Source organism: Cryptomeria japonica, chromosome 5 (genome assembly GCF_030272615.1).
Source record: "Cryptomeria japonica chromosome 5, Sugi_1.0, whole genome shotgun sequence".
In the NCBI taxonomy this organism is placed as follows: Eukaryota; Viridiplantae; Streptophyta; class Pinopsida; order Cupressales; family Cupressaceae; genus Cryptomeria; species Cryptomeria japonica.
In genome coordinates this window covers 8,605,933-8,620,493 of record NC_081409.1, presented here as the reverse complement: position 1 = coordinate 8,620,493, position 14,561 = coordinate 8,605,933, and the positions used below count along the sequence as shown (strand labels likewise).

The 14,561-nt window shown below is 33.1% G+C and overlaps 1 protein-coding gene across 2 annotated transcripts in view; it reads left to right on the top strand.

The window, feature by feature from the left end:
• LOC131077970 (homeobox-leucine zipper protein ANTHOCYANINLESS 2) overlaps positions 1 to 12,452 on the top strand; it is a 29,681-nt gene extending 17,229 nt beyond the window's left edge. For both annotated transcript variants that reach the window (XM_058015581.2, XM_058015580.2), the window contains exons 7-8: positions 11,377 to 11,472; positions 11,618 to 12,452. In XM_058015581.2, coding sequence (XP_057871564.2) covers positions 11,377 to 11,472; positions 11,618 to 11,965 — 444 coding nt within the window. In that variant the 3' untranslated portion in view covers positions 11,966 to 12,452. The remainder of the gene's footprint in view (positions 1 to 11,376; positions 11,473 to 11,617) is intronic.
• Positions 12,453 to 14,561: the final 2,109 nt, after the last annotated feature.

Genomic DNA, 14,561 nt, shown 5'->3' with positions numbered 1-14,561 from the left:
AAATCCTCTACTCTCTTCAACAAAATTCAAACTAATAAGCATCTAAACACGATTTTATTTAAATTTTCTTCGAAATTTTTAGTAAGTTCTGCCAATTTTGATCATATAGGGATATGCTTTTCTCACCTGGTTTGGTTCACATTGAAATGTCACCTTTTCCCATCACTTACACTTTGTTATTTTACCTAATTTTAACTTTTAATTTAATTGATTTGCTAATGTTTAGAAAATATTTTTTATTTTTGTCATATGATTGCTACATCCACTTATCAAATGCCACAAATCATTTTTACTCACTTCAACAACATTCCAAGTAATAAGCATGGAACCCCAATTTTTATTTTTTATTTTATTTTTGAAATTTTACACTTTTCCTATTTTGACACATAAAGATATGCTTTTTATCACCTTTCCTAGTTTGGATTGAAATGTCATCTTTTCCCATTATTGACACTTTGTTATTATTCCTAATTTAACCTTTTAATTGAATTGGTTCATTAATGTTTTCAAAACACTTTTTTAACTTTTAGTCATATGATTGCTACAATCTACTATCCAAATACCACAAATCTTTTGTATTCCCTTCAACAAAATTCCAAGTAAATCTAATGATTGTATTTTTTGCAATAATGGCTTTGGGTTTTTGATTTATTGTGTCCCTTTGATTGCTTCCTTGTTTATAGCTATTGGTCATTATTTTTTATACTTGCTTCATGATATTTACAATTGTTCCTTCCTCCATGTTTATTGTTGTTCTTCCTTCCTATTTCCTTTTCTACTTATACCCATGTTTGGATATGTTGATTGTGGAAATTTCTCTTTTTTTTTTGTTTAGCCCTTTGAGTCCTTGACAATGGCTTGTGATTCATATGCTTACTTCGAGGAGGTATTTGCTGTTCTATTCAAAATTTGTTCACAAGTTTGTAAAGATCCCACAAACTTGTCAATAGACATATTTTGATAGCTCCTTCGATTTTTCTATATCAATCACAATTGGATCAAACTTCATAATATCTTCTCCACCACTCTTGCATCTATTGATATACCTCCATAAGATTTTACTTGATTAACCATACCCCTTACATCTTACCAAAAAAAATATTTCATTGATGTCTTGATAAACATATTGTAGACTATCATACCCATGCTTCCTTAAACCTTATTACTACTGCACCTCTTGGAAATATTGATTCACCCATTCACTATTGTATGAACAAGAAGGTTTTAGCATATATCCTTATATTTTCTTTGAGAAGATCATTCTATGCTTGTGTTACAATGTTATAAGCTACCTAGTTTGTTGGTTTTGATAAGCTATTATACACTACAACTTGTAGATCTTGTGAAGAAAATAATTTAGTCATCTTAATGCTTTAATAATCACGATTCTTGTGATAGGGGATGACTAGAGGTGCCAATGGTGATTTAATTGGTCCACCGTTGGGAGATGAGGCATAATCCATAAGTATTCCATGTGGGGTTTGTAATTATGAAATGATATTTTAGGATGCTATTTTCAATCTTTTCACTATAGCTTAAAAGGACCTAAATGCAATTTTTGTGACCCATATAGGGAGGGATGGCATTAGTAATGGTTTGGAAGGTCTCTTGATCTTGATTGGATAACTTAAATTTCAACTTGGCCTCAAGCTACAATCGAAAATTCTTGGTAGCTTTATCAAGGATACCTAGAAGAGTTTTGATTACGATGCTAAACAATTTCCCATCATAAACTTAAGGGGTTTTATCAACAGGATGATCTTGAATGGATAGAACTGGAGACCACCAAATAAATTGGTGGTTAATTGAGAGGCTATTGTAGAAGTCATTGCTATACCAAAGAAGCTAGGACTTCATGGATTCCTATGCCTTTCAAATGCTCTTAGTAACAAATTTGCCTTTTATTTGGATATGCTCCATGGTAAGGAGAATATAATGTCCAAGTTATTTCAAAGCTTCATGGTGAGGAGAGTACAAAGTTAAAGTCCTTTCCCAATTAGTTGCCTAGTAGAAACTCTTGATGAAACACAATGCTTAATGAGATTTTCCCAAGAATCATACCCTTGTAGAGCTTTGATTGTCCATTTAGAACAAAGATTGGTGCCTTGACAATTGATTAAAATAAGTCCTAAACAACCAACATCAAGAGGGAGACAAAAAAATTCCAAGCAACATGATGAAATTTTTTATTCTCGCTCGTAGAGGTGTAAATGATTCCTCAGAGTAGTTTCATGGATTTTAGGTCCAATAGGCCTTAGAAGGGACCTAACAACAAGAGTAATAAACATGGGTAGTGGTGGAAATTTTAGAGCACACTTGGAATTTGCTAGCCAAATAGAAAGGGTTAGTGATTTGTTGACTTGGCCTTTTTTCAATTTTGTCAATGAAAAAGCAAAGGGAATGCCAAGAAATTGAAATAATTCCCCACTATCAATTCATTTCTTGTCAAAAGAGTCCAAACAATTGGAAATAAATTTTTTCCTATAGCATTGGGTCTTTTTCCATTAAAAATACTCGAGGTCAATAATTTGCAAAATATATAAATGGCAAATATAGGCTTGTTTGATTTTATTCTCATCCTCAAAAAGAGAGAGAAAACAATCAACAAAATGCCCATTGACTAGTTGGGTTAATAAATTGAGGTGGATATTCCTTTAACAAGTATTTGGGAGATTGAATGGATCAAAAGATAGCCAAATTCTTTAGTTCTCATAAATTTAAAAGCTAAAAGTCGTCCTTGGTAGATAGATCGAAAAATCCCAAAAGGTTTGGATTGTTGACCATTCATAGATAGTGATGCAAGCTAAGATGATAGTGAAGAACATTTGGATAGAATGAATAAAATGGGTCCCAAAGCCAAGTGCTTAAGCTAGGCAAGAATGAAGAATTATTCAATGCAATTGTTGGCCTTGGCAAAGTCAATTTCGATGACCACAAGTTGTTGATAATACCAGGGCCATCCCATCACTTCTCCCACAATAATAATGTTGTCGAAGATGTTTTGTGAGTTGATAAAAATAGTTTGTTCATGCCAAACCAACTAAGGATGGATTGGACTTAACTTAAGAACAAAAGCTTTCGAAATGATCTCGTGGAGACATTTAATAAGGTGATAGGCCACTAGTTGGATATTTCCTTAGCTTCAGGTATGAACTTAATATTATCTTTGTTGATTATATTTCCTAAAAGAATCTCATGGAAAGCTTCCATATAGACCTTGTGAAGGTCTTCATCCACAACATCCAAATTTTTTTTACAGAACCCACATGGGAATCCCTCCAAGCCAATGGCTTTATCATTGGACATAGATAAGGGTCAGTGCAAGAAGATGAGTCCACTTTTTGGCCAAAAAGTGGAAGTGTTTTCCCTGATTTTCAGATTGTCTTATTTGAGCTTAAATTTTGAAACACTTCGAGATTGAATCTTGGAAAAATTCAGTAATATAAAAGATAGCCCTCTGAGTGTACTTTCCAAATATATAATTTATTTTAATACCCACATAATAAAAAATAACTTTTTAAATGGAGTTCTGAAAACTATGTTTTAAAAATCCCTGTTTCAGGACCATACCATGCATGTGTACGACCCACACTTTTTGACACAATTAAAATTATTTTCTCAAACTGTTTTGGGAAATGGTTTGTTGTAACACATTGAAGATTGATGAGCATATTTTTCTGTATTTTTTTTTCTAATATTTGTTTTTTAATTAATTTTTTAATGGCCATAATTATCTTTTTAAAAATTTGACGTGTACGACCCACATAATTTGATGTAAACTTAACATTTTTTGATTTTTTTTTTTTAAATACAAAAGAATTTTGTGTAGACTGATGACATAATTTTTTTTCCAAAATTCTTTAAAATAAAAAAGTTATAAAATTAACAAAATTAGTTAATATTTCAAATTTATGGACCCGATTTAGTATAAATTAAATGAAAAATAGTTAAAATAATCAATTTTTAAATAAATTTACATATTTAGAATCTAGACAGTATAATCTGAAATGAGTTTTAATTTCGTATAAAAATTCTCTGATTAGAGGCGCGTAAACTATTTCTGAAGTTCATATTTGTGCTTTCATTCATGGAAATTTGAATTTGCAGGCCCATGTCTTAGGTGTGGCCATCCTAGGGCTATCCCGGGCCTAATCTTGAGCCAAGTGGTGGGTTGTGGAATCAACTTCCACAAAACGGGCCCCCGTTTTCAAACAAGGGCGGCTTGTGGAAAAAAAAGGAAAAATGCCATTTAGAAACGGGGGCCTGCTTTTAAACAAAACAGGCCCCCGTTTTGTTTAAAAGCGGGCCCCTGTTTTAGAACAAAACGGGGGCCCGTTTTTTTTGCTTCAAACCCCCGTTACCTTTCGGCTCGGGAGCTCGAAGCACAAACGGGCCCCCGTTTATAAGAGCGCGTTTTCCAACGCACGGACTTCCGCGAATTTGTGACTCATTACCTTGCACTTGCCCATAAGACAACCTCACATAAATATTCCTTGGTGAGATGTTGGTCACAAAGAATGTGTTGAGATGTGGAAACTTGACAATGAACTACATTTAGGCATTGTTTAGAACAATGTTTCAAGCAATAAAAACTTGACCATGATGTTTGACAAAGGTCTAGAGAATATTTGGAAGCTTAGTAGTGAGTTATTTCCCCTTCTTTATTTTCATAGCTTGAGATGTACAATGAGCTCATAGAGCCCAAAATCTTAAGCCAATGAAGTTGAGCTTCCAAAGTGGCAGTGACTTGAAGGGTCTTTAAAGTGGTGGCTATGTAAAATTAGTGGTGGAAACATACAAGTTGATGCCCATGAACACAAAGGAAGTAGGAGGTGCAATTGACAGTTTAATTCCACTATGCTATCCAGCCTATATATCATGCATGGGGTGTGGCTCCAAATTCCAAACATTTTTAGTATGAGTTGTCATGACCTTGTGAGTAGTAGTAGTGTGTTTGGAAACAAAAAAGAGTTTTCATGGTCTTTGGGTTTGGCAAGTTTCCATTCAATACGAAATTGTATTGTAAAGTGATCTCAAAAGACAATATCCAATAAAGAGTACACAAGAAAAGAGTAACAATTGTAAAAATAAAAGAATGATTAAGTAGACAACATGGCTGTATTAAGCCACTCAAGGACAATGTCAATTCCAACTTTGAGGCTATTCCATGTGTACCATGTTGTAAATGTAAGGAAGCTAAGGTAGCAGAAGAACTTCCTATACTAATCTTGAGAGGAGAATTATGTAAAAGTTTTTCAAAACTTCTTTAGATCTTTACAATAGATACAAAAATTAAATAGAAATAAACAGAAATACCACAACATGGTGATTTATGTGGGGAAAACCCTTTCAAGAGAAAAACCCCAAACTCCAAAATTCGCTCAATATATATAAAAAAATTAACAAGATTGCAATATACTTGGAGAGCAAGCTTCCAAAGGAGTATCACCAACAAGAGACTTAGAGGAAACTCAACATCTCTATGACTCAATCTTCATCTCGAGCACTTAATATATAGGAAATACAATACATTCACCAACAAAAGATTTGGAGGCAACTCAACATCTATAAAAAATCTAACACTCAATCTCTATCTCAAGTACTTGATATGTATGAAATATGACATATGACATATGAAACTGTCAAATGGTCTTTATAAAACCATGAGCTAAAACCACCCAAAAAGTGTTGCCCAGCATATCTCCAATCAAAGATACCCCATGATGTGTCAAAACACACACCAACATGTGCTACTCTCCATCATAGCTCTTTTTTTTTTTTTTGTGTCCAACACATTTTTCAGTTCAGGAGGCTGATTGACAAACCGTTTAAATCATTGGAAAGCAAGTTTGAAGTGCTCTATCAAGCTTGACTTTAAAACTTCAAAAATAGAAACTTTAATATCTTGAAATCTAGACATGATCTTAGGTCGAAACTTTATTAGTATGTTTATCTGTCAATTGTGTAGCTTAAATATAAACTCACTATAAATAGTAACATTTTGTAATTACAAGATTGAAACACCTTTTTGCTAATAGTATGATCATGCAACAACCCAGATTGATCATAGAGCCCCAATTTATTGTGTATAAAGTATCATGCGTCTAGTTTGTCAATTTTCTAATGCGTAGGCAATGACCCACATATAGCATGTAGTTCATCTCAATCATAATTCATTGCATAGAACTGAGGTGGCGATAAGGATATAATTTGTGATCCATCTCCAGAGGGAAGATCTCTGAATAACATCATTTCAGACAAAAACATTATTTACTTCATATGAATGATTATTAATCTTGAAAAGAGCCCACGACACTCAATTGGTTGGGTCACATCCTTGATCAACTAAGTGTTGATCCTTCATAGGAGAGAGAAAGCTGACAACACCACCGCAACTCATTTTATGATTGCTACACAAAAAATAAACTAGAAGTTTAAATAACATGTTATCCTACGGAAAGAAAAAATCGAAAATTTAAACTCTTAATAAGTAGGCTTGGGAAACGTTGACAATGTCATAAAGGAAATGCTTCCATTGGAGATATATCAGACCTTGAATTTTTCAGGAGACAATTCATGAATGAGCGTCAAGAGTCATATCCTCATAATCCAGCTCATTTAGAGCTGAGTAACTATTTTGAAGAAATGCTTCCTCCATATTGACAGTGCCTATCTAGATGGAAGGTTGGATAGGAAATTGTTTGTCTAGCACATTTTCTCCTTCCATCTGCTCCAAGGGTTGCAAGACATGTGTTGCACAGCTAGGGGTGGGAAAGTATATCAGGCAATGGTGACAATTAATTTGAGATGCCAGAATTGATTTTGCTAAGAAGTTTGCCTAGCTACATATCTCCCCATGGAGGGGAGTTGACAAATTTCCTCAAGTGTATGAATTTTTGAAATCGTATTGGGATTTTGAGGATTGATTTTTTGAGCCTGAGTATGGCTTAGTTGTGGGGCCATGTTCCTAGGTTTCTTGGCTTTGTGACTCACCCGTATAGACCAGAGGTGGAGTCCCAAAAGCAGGCTGAATGCTAGGCTTATACCTACATATCACACGCTTTATATTGGCCAAAGGCTTATTAAATATATCAGTCATATTCTCATTCATGTTACAGTACATCAAATCAATCTCTCTTGATTGAATTGTTTATTACAAAATAACATTCAGTCTCAAATAAGTCTCTCTTGATCGAATGCTTTGGTACAAAATGACATTGAGTCTCAATGTGCTTTGATTTAGCATGATAAATTGAGCTGCTTGCCAATTTTATTGAGTTTTTATTATCACACTTGATGGGTCTTGGTCTTTGTTACTTTTTGAGTTTTTTCCCATTTCCTCAAGAATGTGCCTTAATCAAAAGCTTCATAGGTAGCACTGTACAATCTTGGTTTCAGTAGAGGCCAAAGAAATAGTTAATTAGTTTTGCTACTTGAAAAACACAATGTCTAGTCCTATATTAAATGCATGTCCATTTGATCTAAATGGATCATTAAAAATACAACAAATCACAATAATTGGAATTATTGTGATAAGTTTGGATTTTGGATAACAAAATGCAAGTGCGGGTGTTGAAAACTTGGAATTTGAACCAAACAATCTCCTTTCTGACTTCATGTGTTTGTATAGCTTCTTGTTGGGCTTGAGAGAACTTTATTGTGCACATAGATCTATATAATGTGGTTGCATTGGTTATAAGAGGCATGGGAGGGTTGAATAATATTGTAATGAGCAAGATTAGAAGCTTCCAGCCGTTCATAGATGTTTTGTAAAGGCTGAGACAAAAAATTTTAGCCGTTAAAAGGAGTAAGGGGTAAGTTACTTCCAAGCATTTTTCTATACTTGGTAAGCTACTATTTGCTTACTAAATGTAGTGGGTATTTCTCACTACCTTTCCATCTGCTTTTTCTCTCTTCCTAGATTGTAGGATAAAATCTTGTGTCTCTTCTAGTGATTGACATGTTTATTTCTACTTGTGTTATCTCTCTCTAAATTATTAACAACTATCATTTGTAATTGGTAGCATAGTTTATTAATTTTTGGTTTATATATTCTAAAGTAGAAGTTTATAGATCACGAGTGGTGAATTTTCTATAATCTAGATCATCCGCTCAATTAGAATTTGAATAACTTGTCAAAACATTTAAGTGATTAGTCTATTCAATACCAAAGTCAATAGTTTCTTGTAGGATCAAATAACTCCCTTGGTTTCTTTTCAAGGGGTATCACATGGCTTAGCCATAATTGATCAAGCATGCCGACTAAGAATGTGATACTGGGTCTTCTTGTGGTTAAGTAGGTCAAACTTCTGACCAGCTGTATAAACAAAGAGCCATTTACTTGTTCTGTATTGTCACTAATGTAAAGCTTAGCATTTTGCTCTGATAAAGTATAGAGTGGTTGGCACTCATGCATGTTGAATCTTTTTAATATGAATCTTTTCGTTTACGTCACCGTTCAAAATGCAACTTAATATCCATCTAATATCCATCTGATGCAAGTTCCAATTATATTTACTAGCAAGTGCAATCATAAGCTTAATGATGTAATTCTTTTTAGCTACATTTATGCAAATTTGTTTTTATAATCTATTCGTTTATTTTGTGAATAGCATTTTGCAATCAATATTGCTTTAAATTTGTTTATACTTCCACAAACATTGAATTTAGAGTTTGACAATTATATTGAGCCTCTAGGAAAACCGAAAACTTTATTCAGAGATAATTTAGATAGTTCCCATCTGTCATTTTTCATAGTAGAATCATATTTTCCTGGCATAGCAGTCACTCATTGTTTATGATCATTAGAGTCTTCAAAATTTAGAGGTTCATCTACACTCGTTACTTGAGGCGTCAAAACCCAGCCCTAATGTTTGATCGGTGTCTTGATTTATCTCATTGATCTTTTGCCTCATTGCTTGGTAGAGTATTTTCACTCTTTTGAACTTTTCTGGTGCATTCTTTCTGTTTTTAGCTTTAATGTTAGTTTGAATTTGAATTTCAAGATCATCTTGTTTATCTTCAATTTCTTCCACTTTGGACTTTCAATGTCTTGTTTAGGAAGTCTCTAAACATCTATCTAAATTATCTTCCTATCATCTTTATATTCATGAAATATAACATCCCTACTTGCAAAGAAATTATGAGTAACATGATGTACTCATGAAATATTGTTATCCCTTATACAAGGAATTATATTCGAAGCAAATCTGAAGTTTGTTGTCTATAATCTACATTCATCCTTCTCTTCTTGTAGAAGGATACTTCCTAAATTATCCTTAAGGTGCATTTTCCTCTACGACCAAATTGGTGATAAACACTTGTTATTCATCAACATGCCATTCAATGTAACTAGATCACTCTTCGTTACTTTTTAGACAGTATCACCAAGTTCATCCTTTTTTTCCAATATGGATAGATAAGTAACAATATCACGGAATCCATCCCTTCTGTTAATATGGATCTAGATAACCATTGATATTTTCATTTGCTTCCATTATAATCGAAATAAGTTTGCTTTTTAGAAAATAAAATTCTATTTATACTCACATATTCATATAAACTTTTTAATATTGCCATTTTGCAATGGATGTATTGCCCTCCCTTAATAAAGAATCATTTATCTTTGACAAACATTTGCAAAAGAATCTATACTTTGGTGTCTGTTTTCTTATAAACATTAACATAATTTAGATGATGGAGTTTTACACAATCTAAAGGTTAAAGTGAGAGATTCTCATTATTGAATCTTTACTTTGATTTCTGTTTTCTTATAAACATTAAGATAATCTAGATGACGAGTTTTACACAATCTAAAGGTTGAAGTGAGAGATTCTTGTTATTTTATTGGAGAAAAGTGAGTTTTTTTATAATGAAGAATTTTATTGTGCTTTTTTAATGTAAAGGGGTTTTTCTATTAGAATAAATGATTTCTCCCACCCCCAAATTACATAATTGTCTTCAATAATTAATATTTGCTACTGAGTTTTTATCTTTTATATGTCACTAAGTTTCTAGAAAATGCATTGTAATCTCAAGTCCTCTATACATTGAGATAATTGTAATGTTTTGTTTATCAAGTGAATATAATTTGTTGAACATTTTAGATCCCCTCCATGGTGCATTGTGCATTGTGCATTGTGTGTTTGCCTCTATCTACCATTATCGTGGTGTCAGAAATAAGTTTCCAATTTGAGAACAATGTATGTAGGCAAAATTGGATCATAGTTGTTAGAAGGAAGATCAAAAGTTTTGGAAATGAAAATTGCTGCGGCTAAATGAAGACAGCTTTTTTCATGTTCTCATGTGGCTGTTTAAGTGTTTTTTCTGTTTAAATTTGAGTAGGTGGAATGTTCCGTGCAAATTTTTAATTATGGAAAAATGATAAATTTGAAATCTTTTCCATTTTAATAAAGCACCTACAATTAGAAATTGAAAATAAATTGTACAGAAAGGGCTGGTTCCCTCTTTTTTAATATTTGTTTCCACCTGTTTCCCTGAAGCTGCCAAAATTCAATTACAGAATTTGCCAGAAAAGACAGGGAATGGATCGTTGTAATAGATCGTAGTAGAGTACGTGACAGCAACAACAACAACATGTCAAGCAGTTTAGATGCCTAGAGTATTGTCAAATTTATTGCATGAACATGAGAATCCTAACACTAATATTTTGTGAAGTAGCTCAGCAATTGGTACCATTTGGCCATAGAGCTAGGGAATAATGTAAAACTCTATTTGGAGTTTTGTAGATGTGAGGATTAGCTGACAGATATATTCAAAGGAGAATTAAGAGTACCTAGGGGCTAGGATAATTTTGAGTACCCAGGACATAATTTGGGTGTTGTACATACTGAAGCAGCTAGCAGGAGTTTTTGAAATAAATTAGAATAACTTATTAATTTCTTCAACAATAAAAAATTAGTAAATGCATGAAGGAGAAAAAAATAATAAATATTGAATTGCATAATAGTTATTAGTTTTTATTTATATTAATTTCTAAAATCTCTCTACATGATGAGGAATTACGTAATTCATTTAAGCAAAATTATTGCAGTACAGCGATCTGTATAAGTTTTTGCCTATATCCCTACAAAGAATACAGCAGAGAAACAAGAAGCAGGATCCAACATAAATAAATATTGCAGCAGTAAACATAGAGTGTTAAGAGGAAGAAACTTGTGCAAGCAAAAGACTAAAAAGTAAGCTAAAACAATTAGAAAGCAGAGCAAACTGGAAAGAGAGGTAATGTAAACCGCATGGAGGGGATCTAAAATGGAAACGGCATGAACTATGATTTTAAACATGCATTAAGTTTTATGACAAAAGCTTCGTAATATTTTCTGCAAGACTAACAACAATATTGGACCCTTGGTGCAGTGGGATATGCTATCAAATGGAGGACCAATGCATGAAACTGCTTATATTGCCACCGGACAAGATCCAGGGAACAATGTCTCTCTACTCACAGCGAGTGTAAGTGTCTACAAATATCTCTACACCTTGGCTTTTGTATTAAGCATTTTAACAGATTGATCAAAAGGATAAGGATAGCTTAGGAGTAAAGTATTTAGAATATAAAGAAAAAATCATGTTTTTTGCACTGCAACTTATATTGCAGGCCCAGAGTAAAACATTAATACTACAAGAGAGTTGTAAGGATTCATCAGGCTTCCTTGTTGTGTACTCTCCTGTTGATATCTCACAACTCAATGAAGTTATCAACGGTGAAGAAGACTCGGCTTATGTTGATCTTCTTCCTTGTGGCTTTTCTATTCTCCCACCTGGATCTCAAGTTGAAGTCGATGATTCAAACAAAGAAAATGGAGCACTTTTAACAGTTGTGATTCAAATAACGGTGAGCACTTACAATCCTCGGAAGGCAAGGTTAACGGCGGAATCTGTGAAGACAGTAAGCAACTTGATATCCTGTACGGTCCGTAAAATAAAATCAGCATTATCATTATAGCCTCTACAATTGTGGACATAAAATTAAAACTAACATTTGTGATGGAGCTGATTTTTTGAGCACATGGGTAGCAATAGTTGTATACAATGCTTCCTTACAAGTACCCACTTAAAATTGTGGGCTATATATTCAAAACATTTCAATGTGCACTTGAAATTAAGTCTGCCATTGTCATGGAGCTAAGAGCTTGTGAGCACATTGGTACAAGTATTGTTCCAGGTCTTCCTTCCAAGCCTCTACATTAAAGTTTTCAGCAAAATACTTAAAAAGAATTTTTCATATGATCTACATTAAAGTTTTCAGCAAAATACTTAAAAAGAATTTTTCATATGATAAATGTTTATAGCGCACAAGAAAGAGAGCTCTAAACTATACGAAAACTAAATGTCATTGTAGTGGGGCTATTCTATTAGTATTTTATGAGTCGCTAGCTGTATGCTTGTAATCTGTAAGAATAAAATAATGTCAAAGTTATCGTGGGTAGCAATATTGTTGCATGCTTGTGTTATAACAGTGAGTTTTCTGTTTTTGTTTTCTCCAAAGTGTTGAAATAGAAGGATAAGTGTTGTACCTTTTGCGAACCATTGAAATTTAAGTCTATGATTTGCTTAAACCAGTGCATTCATAAACTGCAATGTTATGGCGTCGAATTGCATCATGTTACGAATCGGTGTCAAAATTTGCTCAGTCATGGCAAGCCTGGAATTATCAAGGATGATTTTTTCCAAATTAAAAGTACGTTGGAAAATCATTCATCGACTGATTATTCGAGGTAATTTAATACATTTGATGCAATTAAGACTTAAATTTAATAGTCATATTGTTGTATTTAGATATTTTTGTTATAAATAATCAAAATTTTAAAGATTTTCATATAAAAGAAAAATATTTGATAGATTGTTAGAATTATATATATTAACTTAAATGTTATAAATAAATTCCATGATAAGCAGGGTCGGCCGTCAAATATAAGATCAATGTATAGAGATATATTTTTGTAAATTAAAAACATACAGAAAAAGATTTCAATAGAAAGTTTGTCAATGGAACCATGAACAACATATAACCATAAACATACTTATGCCCAAGAATGTGAAGTTCAGTAGTCACATGACCGACCTTCTTCTGGCCTCTTCATTTGTTAGCTATCTCTTCATATTTCAAGAGCTAAACATTTGTATAAATGAACGAGTGCAGATCATGTACGGTGTATTGGTGCAATGATTAAAACAGTTTTCCCTGCTCGAAAGTGGATGTAGCCAATTGATGAACCATGATAAATCTGATGTTTATTTGTCTTGTTTATTTTTATTTTTATTTTTATTTTGTTTCAATTCTTCTATCTGGTTTTAATTATTTAACAGTTGGTATCAAAACTTGGTTAGAGCCAAGGAGAAGTTGTGAGGAATTGAGCAGAGATGAAAGATGTTTTGGTGTTGGATTTTTGAGCTGGGTGTTTTTATGTAACTTAGACTTTGATGAACCACAATAAATCTGATGTTTTTTTGTTTTTTTAATTTTAATTTTAATTTTGTTTCAATTCTTCTATCTTGTTTTAATTATTTAATAGTTGGTATCAAAACTTGGTTAGAGCCAAGGAGAAGTTGTGAGGAATTGAGCAGAGATGAAAGATGTTTTGGTGTTGGATTTTTGAGCTGGGTGTTTTTATGTAACTTAGACTTGTGTTGATGTGGGAGTTGTTCATCCTGCTTCAAATTTGCCTTTGTGTGAGATTTTGGCTCGGAAGAGGTTGTTTGATCAATTAGATGATGAAACTGATTTAGTCATTGAATAATTTCTTGGCATGTTGGAATCTTATAAAAGCCCAATAGCTATTGGTTGTGAAATGGAGTATTTTGCAGTAGAAGCAAGGCTTAAAACCAGATCCTTCGGATAATGAGGATTTGCATGTTTTGGTAGAGGTTGAGAATTAGGATGCCTAGGAGAAATCGTTAATTGAAGGGAAAGATATTTGGCAATCCACCTTTGTGGAAGTTGAAACAATGTGTTGTGTACATTGACAGGATGATGAAAGTGATAATACTTGTGTTTGACGGGATTGGTAGAGAATTGACAATGAATCTTCATTGTTGCAAAGTGAATTTAATGTGGTGAAGTGTGATGATGTATTCCAAGGGCATGTTGTTTGCAATCCAGGTACAGTTGAAACAGTATCTTTTTAGGATTACAAAGAAGATGTAGATCAACATTGAAATGTGGGAGAGATTAGAAGAGCAACATCTGCCCACCTTAAAGAGTCCTCTTCCAAGCATAGAATTGTCAAAGAAAAATAACTTTAGTGATATGGGTTGTTTTGGTTTTGGAATTTAGGAACACATTGATCCATTATTACCAATAGAGAAGGCAAATGAATTGAAACAAGTGTTGGCTGTTCTAGATGAGTTAGTCGTTGAAGCTCTGTGACAAAGATGTGAATTTATTTCTGACCATAGATTTATGCGTGAGTTTGTGCCTATAAAAGTAGTAAGTGAAGATATTTTTTGTAAGAGAATTTTTGACTCTAGAATCACTTGGAGAAGACTCATTAGGGGTTTCCTTGAACACTCTTTGATGAAGTTAAAATCTTCTTAGGGCT